General features: G+C 44.7%; 1 protein-coding gene across 1 annotated transcript in view; it reads right to left on the bottom strand.

The window, feature by feature from the left end:
• Positions 1–15,062, bottom strand: part of LOC8027259 (glycerate kinase) — a 53,344-nt gene that overhangs the window by 14,654 nt on the left and 23,628 nt on the right. Inside the window, exon 5 of the mRNA XM_029975884.4 lies at positions 2,782–2,970. Coding sequence (XP_029831744.2) covers positions 2,782–2,970 — 189 coding nt within the window. The remainder of the gene's footprint in view (positions 1–2,781; positions 2,971–15,062) is intronic.

The following is a 15,062-nucleotide window of genomic DNA, read 5'->3' as shown; positions in this document are numbered from 1 at the left end:
CAGGCTTGCATTTGGGTTCTGTGTCTTGCCATCATTGCACCGCCGGAGCAAGTCCTTGTGGCTGAGTCTAGAAAACACTGGTTCCAGTGCTTCTCGAAAAAAGCCTGTGAGGGCGTTCTTGAGGCCACGAGGCTGCTCGTTGTTGGCAACTGCTCTGTTGTAAGAACACCATGAACTGGCTCCCTCAGGGCAGAGGCCGTGGTCGGGAGACTCATCAGTGGATGACATGCGGCGAAGGGTGGCTTGCAGAGCTTCCTACATTGCAGGAACTTTGTGGCTGTGACTCAGAAGGGCATAACCATAGTAGTTGGTTATCTTCTTTATCTTTTCTTGTATAAGCCTGCCCTTTCCCCTGAGCAGTTCGCCTTGAGACTTCTTTTTGTCGTCAAGCGTCCGCAAAGCTGATTTCATCCGCTTGCAGACGTGGTTGGGGCAGTCCTTTTCAATTTCCACGAACCCGTAGACAGCTTCATCTGTCAGGGCATGATGCATCCTGCTGTCTCCGTCAAAGAGGACCACCATGTAGCGCAGAATGTGCTTCTCGAATAACCTCCTGAACATGATGAGTGCTGCCTCCACCTCCATTTGCCTAGACTTGCAGTCTATGTCCTCTTTGCAGTCTGGCTTGTGTTAAGCAAACCACATACTGTAGCCATCCTCTTCGGGCTTTGGGCCGAGTGAACATTCCAAGCAGAGGTTGCACAGGATGATGTGGTCGATCACCACGCCGCTGTACAGCTCCACGATGCAGCACACACCAATGTGAGACGTGCAACCCCGCGTCTTCCAGGTGCCACCATACATGATGTCAATGTTGTTGGGAAGGTTGAGAAAATCTGCATAAAGGGCCCTCACAGCTTCAGCACTTTCTGCTTCACAGGCTGCTGCTGACAGCTCGCAGGTATCACTGTCGGCAAGTGGTGCTGCTCGCAGGCTTGCATCACTGTCGGCAAGTGGTGCTGGATGGTCTTACAGTGAAGGCCTCTGTGAAAAAGGTGCAAGGCTGCACAGAAGTCGAAGAGTGCAGTGGACCCTTTCCCAATGGACTGGATTCCCTTCACAACTCTCATGTTGAGCTCAAAAGGCTTAATCCACGCCTCCCCTTGAGTTCTGACCGACGAAAAATGCTTCTCGCAGAAGCCGCATGACCGACACGCCAGCACCAACTTCACAGCCAGCCCGTACTCCTTCTCCTTGACTTTCTCGAGCAAAGGCGTGGCCAATCCACACTGCCCATATTTGGTGGTCGCGAAGAACATGTTCAACATGTTCAAATCCTTTGATCACGACCTGTGTGCCGGAATGTGTCTCTTCATCCTCGACAGTGACATTGAGGAGGTCAAACTTCCGTTGTGTGGCAGACTTTGCGGCCAAATCGTGCTTCAACTCGTCAGCCCGCACCGCACGTTGAGCAGTTTCGCTTGCCGTGTAGAAATGCGAGTCGAGTCGTGACGCACCAGGGCCGAAGCCTTCGTCTTCTTCATGCTTACATCAGGGGCGGGCACCTCGGAAGACGATGCAGCTGCTGGTAGCTGAACTTGCAGCATGCCCGCCGCAAGTAACGTGGCTGGCAATGCGAGCGAAGTCCTCTTGTTCCATGCCCGACGCTTCCACTTGCCGTACACACGCTGCGTTGAAACTTTCGCGCTAGGCGTCGCAATCACTACCCGTGTCTCCTAAAGACGTGAAGCTAAACGAAGCGGGCGAACACCGAAAAATAATGTGCTTGAAGTCAAAACGCAACCACTTGCAGATGACAAACAACGATTTTGGCTGCTCCCGGCCCCTGTTGCGCCACGAGAAAGGGGAGGAGGGAGAGGAGAATGACATATTTCACGAGAGGAGGCATGCACTTCAGCCAATATCGATAGCGCTCTCTGCGGCCCATGTTGCTTAGCCAATCGGTAGCTCGGTTTCTTTCTCTGGGAAAACGCGGTATTCTGCGCTTTCCTCGGGTAGATGCCATTTTTAATGGCACCAAAAATGTAGACAAAGAAGCAAGCTTTCGGACGAGACCAAAGTAGCCGCAAATGGGCACGCACCGGCGGAGCGCAGAGAGCGCGCATTTCGATGTCTGTATTCTGTTTCGGGAAGAATTTGGACGTGTTCTTCGCAACATAATTATAATTCTTTTTATACTTTGAGTTTGAATTACGCTAAAATATTTTGAAGAGAGGTCCTTGGATCTGTAAGGCACCCAAATATGGTATTTTCGAAAAATTAACTTTTATGAAAATCTGATTCGCAGTCAGATTTGAATATTCATGTTCAGAGTGTTATTCAAATTATGATATTGTACACATATCCACTCGTAAGCTTTCCACCTACTGCCCCATTGGCCACTAGGCAGCATCCAGCCACTTTGTTCTCTTCCCTCCTCTCGGCAGAGAAGAGCATACGACACTTTGATCACGCATTTCACTAAGGAGCGGGACATGCATGCAGAGGATTCGCACTTCTTCAGACCTCACAAAGCAGACGAATCGAGCAGAGCTCACATGAAAACAAGGTCTCTAGTGCACACTTAATGTGCCACGCGAAACCATTATTCTCAGATCGCTCCCACTGGTGGCAGCAACAGTATAGTGCCTGTAACATGTCTCCAACTGGTGTACTTACCGCATCCTCAAATGTGGTACCTAGATTTTTGCCAGACGACGTCAGGAAGTGTCACGTCACATTGGGACCGCTTTCGACGCAGGTGGAAGGGGACGGTAAACGCACAGGACAAAGATGCGTTCCAGGCATCGTGGCGGCGGAAAAGATGGGGGGCGCGCTCACCTGCAGCACTGGCGTCACCTCCGAGATGGAGAAGTGGCGTCCCTCCGGGGGCTCCTCGTGGCACAGGTATGAGGCCAGCAGGGCAAACGCCTTGCCCACCTCGCGTGCCTCCCCCTGCAGCGAGGTCGTCAGCAGGTGCGCCTGGTAGCCAAGCTGGCGCGCCGTGGCGCAAACCGCCCGTGCCGCCACCTGCGAGGATGCCCTTCATTCAGTTAACTCGGGCACACAAAATATAGTAAGGGTGCAGGCGAGCTAATGAATATTAGCCACATCGAATTAACCTGAGACTGAGGTATACAAGAAAAACATCAGGGACGTTGTCCTGTCCATTTTTTGACCCTTCAACATTTAGATGCTTCTCTTCTACCACAGTTTCGGGTTAATTGAGCCAGATGCAAGTTACTTAAAAAGGAGATGGATCCATAGCCGCATGGTTAGCCTGTGTCCATTAAAATGGGGCATCTGAGGCATATTGCCGCATGCAGGGCCGAGAAAGCAACGCTCGGTTACGGACTTCTAGAAGGTTCCCGTGTATTCTTGATCCGGATGTAACTTCTATCATTTATTCCTGCTTTCTTGTTCTGGAAAGTGTGCGTTCATTCTCGCCCCGAGCGTGCGACACTCGAGCATTCTTTGTCAAATTTTCGAGATTGTGACGAACTCTAGATAAGCGGCCACCCGCGACCTTGTCAAGTCAGTCTTGCTCCAGCGCTCGATCCTGCTGTTTCGCCGACATCGATGCCTGCGATGCAAACTTACTTTTATTTTGTTTTGGGCACAAGTTCGCCGCACTAAACGTTTAGTTTCTTCAGTTATTCTTCGCTTCATCATTTGTCATTCATGACAATTGACCGAACAATACGAGTTATTAGGGAAGAAGGCAAATTCTACAAGACTAAGGAAAAACAATGACAGTTCTATAATGATAGGAGCCATACCAACTTCAGTAAACCAAGGGGATGGTAATGAGAGTGATTTCGATTTAAGAAAGCAAAGGGTAGTGTTTTAGAGCTTGACTAAAATTATGTGGACATCAAAGATTGTTAGACAGGGGGTTCCGGGTTTCTTTACCACAGAATTGAATTTGTCTTTTCCCGTACACGTTATAGCATTGTGGCAGATTAAAATGGCAGGATAAATTTTCTCTAGTTAGACGGTCACTTTCAAGAAGTACCGTTATTGGAAAGGGGTTGTCGACGGTTACAATTCTTCAAAACAGTGCAGCCATTAAACGCAAACGACCGAGGACCGCGAGCGCGCGAGATGTCGCACGTTGCTGGTGAATCGCAAGCTAAGCCACCTATGCTGAAAGACTTGGGCAATCTCTCGAAGATGCCGACAGTCCCTGTGAATCTAGCAATCGGAGAATGCTGCATTCCTTTTGCGACTAGCCACGGCCATTTCTCGATGGAGCAACACCCCATTTTTGGTTATCGTGAAGTCCACTTGCCCTAGCGGCCACAAGCTCCATCCATCGGCCAAACTCTTTCAAAACAGATGGACATACTTTTTACCCGTGCATTTTGGACGCTGCAAACATTTGATCAAATTGTGCCTTTTAGAAAATCAGAAGTCAAGGTTAAACATCTGTAACGTTGCCCGAGTGAAAGAAAATAATAGATGTGCAACGTGTGCTCCCACTCAAACAGGTTCCGACATCAATGTATACTAATAAACTAGATATGAAACACAGGCAGCATTTCTAAATAAATTAATAAATGGGAACCTCAACAAATCTGTAGACGACTAAATACCTTCGCATAACAATACCAATAGGTACACTGAATTTGCACTGTCATGTAAATGGCATTGTTCAAAGGGCTAGGGAGACTTCCGACATGTACCTACACAAAAATTTTCCGATAGTGAAACAAAACAATATAACTTGTACGGCATATCAGTGGCGTTACTAGGGTCAGAGGCACCCGGGGTAGCCCGCTGCGATACCCCAACCCCACTCTCGTGACCCACCGCGACATCCCCCTGCACGCTGCACCTGGGACAATCTGCACCCCCCGGCCCCCCCACCCCCTTGTGACGCCACTGTGGCATATGCATATGCTGGAATAGCGCTAATACAATCTAGTATCCACAAAAGCAGGGAACCAACCGGATGTATGCAACACCTTGCTGGGTTATTTTTATGCAATGAATTTAAATTTAATATTTCTTGATCAGGCTGACTCGCAGAAGCTGAAAGCCAACCAATGAACATTAGAGTAAAAATAAACAAATTGCATCTGCATTCTTTCATTAAAATGTTAACGCTAATATAGTGAAAGATATAAATAGAATTTGCATGCCTGGTTTGTCTACATTGAACCATACAAGGGCTATTAGCAACGAGATGTTTTTGGTGGTGCCACCTCGCGGGTGCCCTCCTGTGACGGAGCTGGTTGGATGAGAGCAGACAACGAGCCATGCCAAAGCACGAAGCAGCTATGTTAGTTTGCATCCTTGCCAATTGTAGTATGACAGTTTGTATGATGGTGTATGACGGTTTTGTGTGTGATCTTCCAAATGAAGCAATGCCTTGGGGTTACCTTTCATATTAAAGTCTTTTAAAAGTTAAAAAACAAGCCTGGAGCTTCACATTACAGCATGCAAGGCGTGCGTCAGGGCTATTCATAACCTCTCTGATTCTTGTTTTTTCGGATCTGTGGAGGCAGTTGTAAAAAAAAGTTTTGCATTCACCAGATTTAATGACTTGCTGTCTTCTTAGCTGTGCATGCACACACCGTTGTATTGAAAAGCATCTCACATTTGTTTTAGCTACATTAAACTTGCCGATACCGATGTTTCTATCCAAGTGTGATGCTCGTCAGCCACTGATGCTTAGCTCCTCACGCATTGAATATGTGGCGAAGAAGTTTGTCATAGTGTGACTTCTGCTCGAAAGAAAAGCAGAAATTTTCACATATTCCTAAATTGTCAGACATGGCCTGGAAAATTCCGGCGATTGACTAATTTGTTCTATCAAAAGTTTACTAATAATTGTTCACAAATATAAAGTCGCCCACTGAAAAGCGCATTATGCATTATGCACATTTGGGTTCCCAAAAATTAAAGATACAAATGATAGTAGTTCATAGCATGTGTATACCTCATTTTTTAGGACGCCGAAGTGTCGCCAACTTATTAGATTTAAAGGGGCCCTGCAATTTTATTTTTGTGTCTACCTTTTTTGCAGTTTTCACGTCTCTTGTGGTTCGGGCAACCCAGTGGGCACAGAGAGAGTAACTAAATATCAGTGCGTCATATTTTAATTGGACGACGCGAAAACCGTCCTCCTATTGAAGCGCCCCATGGTGTTAAACGTGCGCCGCATGAGGCAAAATCATGACGTTGCTGGTCCTGGTCACCCGAGGAGAGAAAGCTGCCCCATTCCCGGGCAGCTCTCTCTCTCTCCTCAGCCTCACCTCCTTTCCCCGCCTTCCCCTTCCTCCCCACATCACTCAGTTGCTGCAGTCCGCGGACGCGGGAAAAGGGGGGGGCAGAGGATCAAGGACGTCATGAAGGTTATTTTTTGCTTGTTTTTGTAATTTTAATATGCCCATAACTTTTAAAAGAAAGCGAATTTTGAGAAAAGAAAAAGTTCACTAAGTTACTACATTCAGTGCACTCAGGTTCAGTGCAAATTAAAAAACAGTAAAAGAGTCGTTGCAGGGCCCCTTTCAGACTTCGATCGCAAGGGGGTCTCGCACGTTTTGCGTTGACCGAATGAATAAGCAGGGATTTAATTTTATTGACTCAGGAAGTCAGTCACCGCTTCCTCTTGCCAGTTATTTTGAGGAAATGTTTGTTTACTGCTTCACAAAATTCAAAAAGGAATAAACTTGGAAAGAAACTAATAAAAGACCAGCACTCGCAGAACAGATTGGAACCAACAGGATACACGAAGTTACTTCCACTGAAGTGTTTACTACACATGCAAGAGATTCTCGAATTTCACTTTCCTGTTTTCAATTTGATGAGACATTCCTTTCTTAGTTCTATTTTCGTCTGAATCACAATAAAAAAAAATACACCCTATTCGTCGTGGTAGGCGTTGTAGTGGGATAAAGAACTGGATATTCTATTTTCATCATTCAGCTTTTTATACTGGAATGACAACAGCACACCACCATTCCAGCACTTCGACTCCTCAGCGCCAAAAGTGTTTGTTAGCACGACTAAGCGTGCCATGATTTCAAGCTTTGGTAAAATGTCCTACTACAAATATCACTTTACCAAATAAATACAATGCATGAAACAGGCTTTGCCACGTGTTACCCAAACAGCATATGGAGCAAGCCAACGAGCCAAGAGATCCAAGATCTGCGCAGTCTGTCTCGGTCTGTCTTACCCGTGATGTCACAAATGACGATAATGATATGTAGAGAAGTGCCCCCTGTGGTTCGCTCACGCTGCTAATAAAACGATACAAGCTTAACCATGACACCCCTCAAATTTTTTTGTTTTCTGCCAGGCGATTTATTATGGTGTCAAAAGACTACCTAATCAATAGGTATTTTACTACAGCATCACATATATTTTTAGTAAAGTTAAAAAAATGCAACCGCTCGAGACTGTAACCGAAACTGGACTGGGGAGGAAGAAGGAATATAGGGGAGGAGAAAGTTACCGGAAGTCACATGGCCGTGCCACTTTTCTGGTTTCAACCAACATGTTTGCAGCTTTATAGAAGCCACAAAAACTGCGTATCATTTTTGTTTTTCTATTTTTAATATTGAGTGTGTGCTTTTGATGACCCACGACTTGGACTAGCTTTCGTGGATGTGTCTAAACCATAGAAAACAGCACGTGACCACGAAGAGGACAGTGAGTGCGACTCAAACTGCCCGGTTCTCGATCGGCGGTTTTCAGGCAGAAATAAAACGAATTTCGAGCCGGAAATTGTGTTCTGGGTAATTGGGCTCTCATATGTCATATTAAAATAAAAACCTTGACAAGCATAAATACCCTGTCAGTGTCCCTTTAATTGTATAGCACAAGGGTGTGATACTTGGCTGATGGAGCTAAATACTAATCAATGCAAGTCAATGAGAGTGTCCTGCTCTAACAATGCATGCCCCTGCATATCACATTAACAATAGAATCCTAAATTCTGTTTCAGCTTACAAAAAGCTTGGCGTCTTATAACCTCTAATCTCTCCTAGAACAGACATGTAAAGTAGTTACATGCAATGCAAATTGCATGTTTGCTTCCTAAAACAAAATTTGCTTTCAAGCTCCTTTCTCACTAAAACTAGTGTTGTGTACTACATGCCTAGTCCGTTCAAAGTTAAAATATGCGTCATCAGTAGAGCCCTGCATATCCGCAGATTACTTGTGAATCCTTCGCTGATATACACAGTCAACTGGAGGATGCAGATAAAAATGAATCAGATTTGGCAGATTGCAGATCAGATGCAGGGGGCTCCAGATGCCGGTCGGATGCGAATATCCGCGGGTCCAGATTTACATTTTTGCTGAGGCGGCCCTCAAACCTGCATGACTGCAGAGAGTAGAGTAAATAAGTGAATGATACTATGAAGTGCATTATCGAATGTTTTGCGGGAGCAAAAATACTCCTAGAAAAAAGGCGACAATCAAGGTGAAAATTGTGCTCTGCGCCAAAAAATGCCTGATCCTCCCCAAAGATTGCTTTAGAGTGTTTTAACTCACCAATAAATGCTGTCCCTAGAAAAAGTAAGGAATACAAGGGATCAACCACCCAAGGAAGCATCTTCTTGGTTGGCAGGGAAAAAGTGGAAAATGTTCTTAGTGTATAAAAACCCGCCCCCTTCCCCCCTCCCCTAGAAAACATACAAGCCACGAGAAAGAACAAACCTCCACAAGAGTGAGGTGAGAGTGCTTGTACCTCACTCTTGTAATGCAGCTCGTGGATGCCACTCCAGCATCAAGTGTACCAACAAAGAGAGACTTCTCAATAGCAGGCCTTGTAATTCAAGAGAGGCAAACCAGTATGAATCTGTCCATCGCTGACGATACCCTATTTCCCCATGGCAACCTTGACGGGTGAGTCGTGGAGTGTGTGTGCGTTATTTTTTCCGACAGTTGGCAAGTTGTGAAGCGTCTGGTTTGGAGCACGCTGTTTCGGGTTTATGTTTAAAACTGAAACCAATGAGTGTAACCATTATTGAATATTTTTATATCTTCCGAGTTGTGTACTCGCATCTTGCCACGTATATACGAGTACTTTCCTGTGGTGAGTGACTGCTTTTCCCCTTCCACTTTTTTCTTGTTTGCTAATTATGTAATTAGTCTTGTAGTGACCAAGGTTAAGTCACCACATATTTATTTACACTATATACACCAGGAACAGAACAAGCCGCCAACATCTATCGTGCCTCGAGAGTCCCTTCTTCGCCTTCCTTTTTCCAGCCAGTATGTGGGCGATCCATGCCAACAATTAATCTCTCCCCTCCTTACCCCCCATTGCACACCAACAAAGACAAACATAATATTTATTGCATCATACATATGATGGTGATAACCCCTAAAAAACTTGAAGAGCTGGAGCTTCGGAGGGTTTTGTGCGGCTGGTGGTTGTAATGCGCTGTGTTCTTGCTTGCTAATGTAGGGGAAGCGTTAGCGGATTTGAAACTTATAGGGTTCTCGGAAATGTTTGTTGATCGTGCAGGGGCGGGTAGGGAGAATTCAAGCGGAGCGGGACTGCTCTCTAAAGGGCCAGTTCAGATTGTGTCAGACAGGAGGATTCCTGTGGAAGTGACGGAGTGACTGGCGGTAGTCGGTGGAGGGAGAATGTTCGTCCGATGAATTGCATCGTTTTAATTACAAAAAAGTTCCTGAAGGGCGGGTTTTATGTGGTCAATAGAGACGGTCTCTTAGTGTCTGTTGGAGGGGTGTATGGCTGTTGGAGGGGTGTTTTGATTTCGTCCTTGTGCAAAAATATTTGGGTGGAGATGGGTCGTTGGCAACATATACTGGAGTTTGATACTGCTTGCGAAGTTCGGTGGGTCGAAGGTTCCTCGTTGTTGATCAGAGTTGGTGCATGTAGCCGTGGGATCAAGGGCCAGTTCCTTCAATTCAGATCTGAAAAATTTTCCTAGTAGACGTAGGGTTGAGCCGTACACTAGCTCGGCGGAACTGGCCCTCTTGTTTGTGACGTGGACGAAGTCCAGGCAGGACGACGGGTAAGCTTGTGGTTCACTCAACTGGGTCGACATGGCTTGTAAGAGCCACTTTGACCAAGCGATAAAAGCGCTCGACGAGAATGTTTGCGATAGGGTGACAGGCTGTTGTTCATATAAGTGTTGTTCCTAAGAACGAGAGTAGCTGGTGGAAGAGTGCGGATTCTAATTGACGTCCTCGGTCCGTTGAGATGGTAAATGGAATTCTGAATCTGGATATCCATTCTTGGATGAAGGTGAGAGCCACTGTGTCCGCTCGGATACCTTGGATGGGAAGCGCCCCTGGCCAACGGGTAAGCCTGTTGACCCAAGTGAGGAGGTAGCGATACCCTTCGCATGGCGGCAGGGGTCCCCCGAGGGCGATGTGGACATGATCGAAGTGCTCTGTCACGGGCGGAAACGAACTGAATGACGCAGAAGTGTGCCTTTACTCCTTTGATTTTTGGCATTGTGTGCAGGTTCGAGTCCAGCTGTAAACATCCTTATTCATGCCGGGCCAGAGGAATCGTTCGGTAATTAATTCTTGTGTGTCACGAATGCCTGGATGAGACAAACCGTGCATAGAGTCGAAAATTTGTCTGCGATAATTGGAAGGTACGAAGGATTCCTGTTGAGACGTTGCAGACAATTTCTGTAGAGGACGTTTGTAAAGGAACCTCTTGGAAAATGAGCTGACCGGGGAATAGGCGCAGCTGTTCAAGCTTCTTGTCGTTTTGCTGCACAGCGCTGATGGCAGCAAAATCGATTGTTGGAGAGAAAGTTAATGCACAGGAAAGAGGGGTGTTCTGGGACAGAGCGTCGGCCCATGGTGGGCGAGTCGCCAAGCAGCTGCTGGAGGCGACGAAGCATTTGCGACGGTGTTTTTCTCCAAGTTCTTCGGACATCGGCAATTGCTGCAGTCGTTGCTGTTCAAAAAGGGATGTTCAATTCACTGGTTCCGCTTTCAGGGCGTCGTAGGGGTTTTCGGGTGGTGGGGTGACGATAAGATTCCATACCTCTGTAGCGATTTCCGGTGACAGGACTGCTAGGATGTCGTGGATTTTTGCAAGTTCGTTCTTGACCCTTGCTGTTGCAAATTGAACTTCCACTTGAGCAAACCAGAGGAAACCAGAGGCAGTTGGCGGCAAACGTTCCGTACAGTGTGTAAAACTGCGTTTTTTCTACCTACAGTTTCCGATGCGCTGTGGTCTACCGTGGAAGCACACCTCTGCGCCTCGACCAGACCGATTCCTCGTCAACTGCGTACCGAACAAGATGGGAGGCTGTCTTCACTGACAAGTCATCCTGCCCACAGCTACGCTATCAGCCCGCCGCAAGGATCGCAGTGTCTCGGCGCAGTTTTCGGCACCCTCTCCGAATATAAAAGCGCTGCCGCCACAACAGTCTTCGCAGTCGGCGGCAAACGTTCCGTACAGTGTGTAAAACTGTGTTTTTTCTACCTACAGGTGAGCGTTATTCCTGCTATGTCTTAGATTTTGCATGCTTTTGCCGCCGACTGCAACACTTAGCGTTATTGAATAGCCTTTTATGCCGATTATGAAACTGATACAGTAATATGGCTGGCGCCCAGCACGAGACCTGTTTGGCGTGTGATCAGGCATTGCCGGGTGATGGGGTTTTCGTGACATGTGTTGAGTGCAAATTTTCTTACCACCTTGGAGATTGCTCGGGTGTTCTACGACCAACTAGTAAATCGAAGGGTGACTGTCTTCGTAAAAATTGGCGGTGCCCGGCATGTGTAACTGCAAAAAAGAGAAGTGCCAGCAAGGAAACTACCCTTGATATACCAAGCATGCTTGTCAGCATAAACGCCAAGCTAGAGAGCCTTCTAGGTCTTAGGGAAACGGTTGACAGCATCGACCAATCGATTCAAGTTATGTCGAAAGACTATCAAGAGGTACTGGGAGAAGTGCGAAACCATGGTCAGAAAATTAATGATCTAAAAAAGCGCGTGGAATGCCTTGAGAATGCTGATAACACAACGGAAATGCAGGCACTGAAGTCGGGCCTACATGATCTTGAATGGCGCAGCAGGCGTTTAAATCTGGAAATTCACAATGTTACACCAGCTGAAAATGAAAACCTGATGACGAAAGTAAACGAGGTAGCACAGAAACTCGAGTTACCAGCACTCGAGGCAAGTGACGTAGTAGCTCTTCACAGAATGCCATCGAAGTCCGACAAAGTTCCCGGAATTATCATACGTTTTGCACAACAAGAAAAACGCGACGAGTGGCTTCGGAATAAAAAAAAACTTGCACGCGGTCAGCGAAGTATTTATATTTTAGAAAACTTAACCAAACAAAACAAGGCACTTCTCTGGATCACAAAAGAATGGGCAAAGCAAAGGTCCTATCAGTTCGTATGGCACCAAAATGGAAAAATTCTTGTCAGGCGTGGGGTGGGCGAGCGCGCAGCTGTTGTCAGATGTGAGGATGACCTGCGAAAGCTGTAGTAATATTTTTTTTTCCCTTCTTTGAAAGTTCACTTGGTCGTTTATCGTTTTAATGCTTGGTCATGATTGTTTACTTCCATGTGACCTTGAGGCATATCTTGGTACTGAATGCCATGCTTTCACGAAATATTTTCATGTGAATGCCCAATCTGCTAAAAATAAGAATATAGATTTCGAAGTGTTTTTTAATCAGGTTCCTTTTTTGTTTGACGTAGTAATGTTATCAGAAACGTGGTATCGTAATGATAGTGATGTTTTGAAACTTCCTGGATACGTCAGCTTTTCATTAAATCGCACATCTCGCCGAGGTGGCGGAGTATGTCTACTAATTAAAGACACAATTAACTGTGAACTATTGTCAGATTATTCATGTATTACACGGGACTTCGAAGTATTAACAGTGCGCGCGAAATGTGTAATAATAAGCGTGTTTTATCGGCCTTCAGATGGCAATAGTGAGAACTTTTTAGAATTTTTCAACACATACCTTCGTTTTGTCAATGATAATGGTTATACCGTAATTTGCGGTGGGGATTTTAATATTGACATGCTGAAAGATACTGCATTGAAGAGAGAAATGAATATGATCACGGAAACCAATGGGTGTATGAACACAATAAATATTCCAACTAGAGTTACTGTAAGCTCTGAAACATTAATTGATCTTTTTATTAGTAACGCCGATAGTGAAAATATAAAATCCGGAGTTGTAAGCTATCATTTAAGTGATCACCTTCCAATATTCATGTGTTTGAAAACTAGGAACCCTAAACAAAATAGAAATAATGTATCATACCCGTTTCAACATATAACCACCGGAAGGTTGAATGCCTTCAGACAAGAAATTGCAGACACTAGTTGGTGTGATATGTTTGGTTCAGAAGATGTAGACGAAGTCTATGGACATTTCCTAAAACTATTTAAAAGCATTTAAGTCGTCATTTTCCGTACAAAATGTTTAAGGCAAGTAAAAAAATTAGGAAACCGTGGATAACACCTGATTTACTTGAAAAAATTAAAACAAAGAACGCTATGTACCAGTCATTCGTTAAATCTAGAGACCCGCAAAGTCTACGGTCCTTTAAAATATATCGCAACCAACTAACAAAATTATTGCGTACAGCTAAAGCTGAGTATCACGATAAGGTGTTTAGGGATACAAATGGTCGTACGGACTTGGTTTGGAAAAAATTAAATTCAGTGTTAAACCTTGGTTCAGGCCATCAGCCAGTTGATAATATTAACCGGAACGGTGTGGACCTAAGTGGCCTTTCCTTAGCGAATGCTTTCAGCAAATATTTTGCGAATTTATCTACAACAAACGTTAATACTGATCCTTGCAGATACATAGAAGTCAGAAATAGTCATTCCATGTTTCTTGAACCTGTCACGGATGCTGAGGTATTTTTTACATTTATGCAATTAAAAAACAGCTCTAGCTGCGACTGCGATGATCTTCAAATACGCCCACTAAAGTTCGTTATTGATATATTAGTGCCGTACGTAACCCATATTTTTAATCTTTGTTTTTCGTCTGGAGTATTTCCTACGGCGATGCAACTGGCGAAGGTATCTGTCCTTCACAAGAAAGGAGATAAAAATAATTTCAGCAATTATCGACCGATTTCAATTCTTCCCTTATTTTCTAAAGGCCTCGAAAAAGTAATACAGTCCCGTCTCGTACAATTTGCGAATAAGCACGATTTACTCTCACCTTCGCAGTTTGGTTTCAGAAAAAATCGTTCCACGGAATCAGCCCTCTTGTCCCAAAAAGAATATATATTACAAAATTTTGAAGAAAAAAGAACGGCTGTTGGCGTGTTCGTAGATTTTACAAAAGCCTTTGACTTCGTGGATCATAACATTCTGCTTTGCAAACTAAATTACTATGGTATTCGAGGGTTGCCGTTAGCACTTCTCAAATCATACTTGAGTCACCGCTTCCAATATATTAACATTAGTGGTCATTCCTCCGATAGAAAGCGTATTATTTCAGGGGTTCCACAGGGAAGTATTTTAGGGCCCCTTCTTTTTAACCTGTATATAAACGATATTGTGAATATAGACCCTGTTGCTAAATTTGTAATTTATGCAGACAACACTAGTATATTTATTTCCTCTTTAAATAGTGATGAAATTGCGGATGATGTTAATTTTACTTTGTCAAGGTTGGCGGCGTGGGCAAAGGAAAATGGACTAAGTATTAACACTGCAAAGACAAAGGCTATTTTCTTTCGTCCAAAAAATAAACAAATTTTTATGCCAAGGCCTATAGTATTTAGCTCAAGTCCAATAGAGATCGTGGAAAATTTTAAAACACTAGGTGTCTTCTTTTCTGAAAATATGTCATGGGATAGCCATGTAAATTATTTGATTTCCAAATTGTCACGTGTTGTTGGTTTAACGTATCGCCACAGCCAATTTCTACCAGTTTGCGTGAAATTAATTATGTACAATGCTTTGTTTTACTCACTCCTCAGTTATTGTAACCTTGTCTGGGGCACAACAACGGCATCCAACCTGAACAAAATTTATCCGCTTCAAAAAAAAAATGTTAAGAGCCATCTTCAACGCGCCTTATGACTCTCACACTGAGAATATGTTTAGAAATCTGCAAATATTAAAAATTCATAAGCTATCTGATTATAGACTTTTACTCACCATTAAGA

The sequence above is a fragment of the Ixodes scapularis genome, unplaced genomic scaffold, assembly GCF_016920785.2.
Source record: "Ixodes scapularis isolate PalLabHiFi unplaced genomic scaffold, ASM1692078v2 PGA_scaffold2__306_contigs__length_199485367, whole genome shotgun sequence".
NCBI classification, from domain to species: domain Eukaryota; kingdom Metazoa; phylum Arthropoda; class Arachnida; order Ixodida; family Ixodidae; genus Ixodes; species Ixodes scapularis.
Note: the sequence above shows the minus strand (reverse complement) of the source record. Positions and strands in the feature narration are given on the sequence as shown.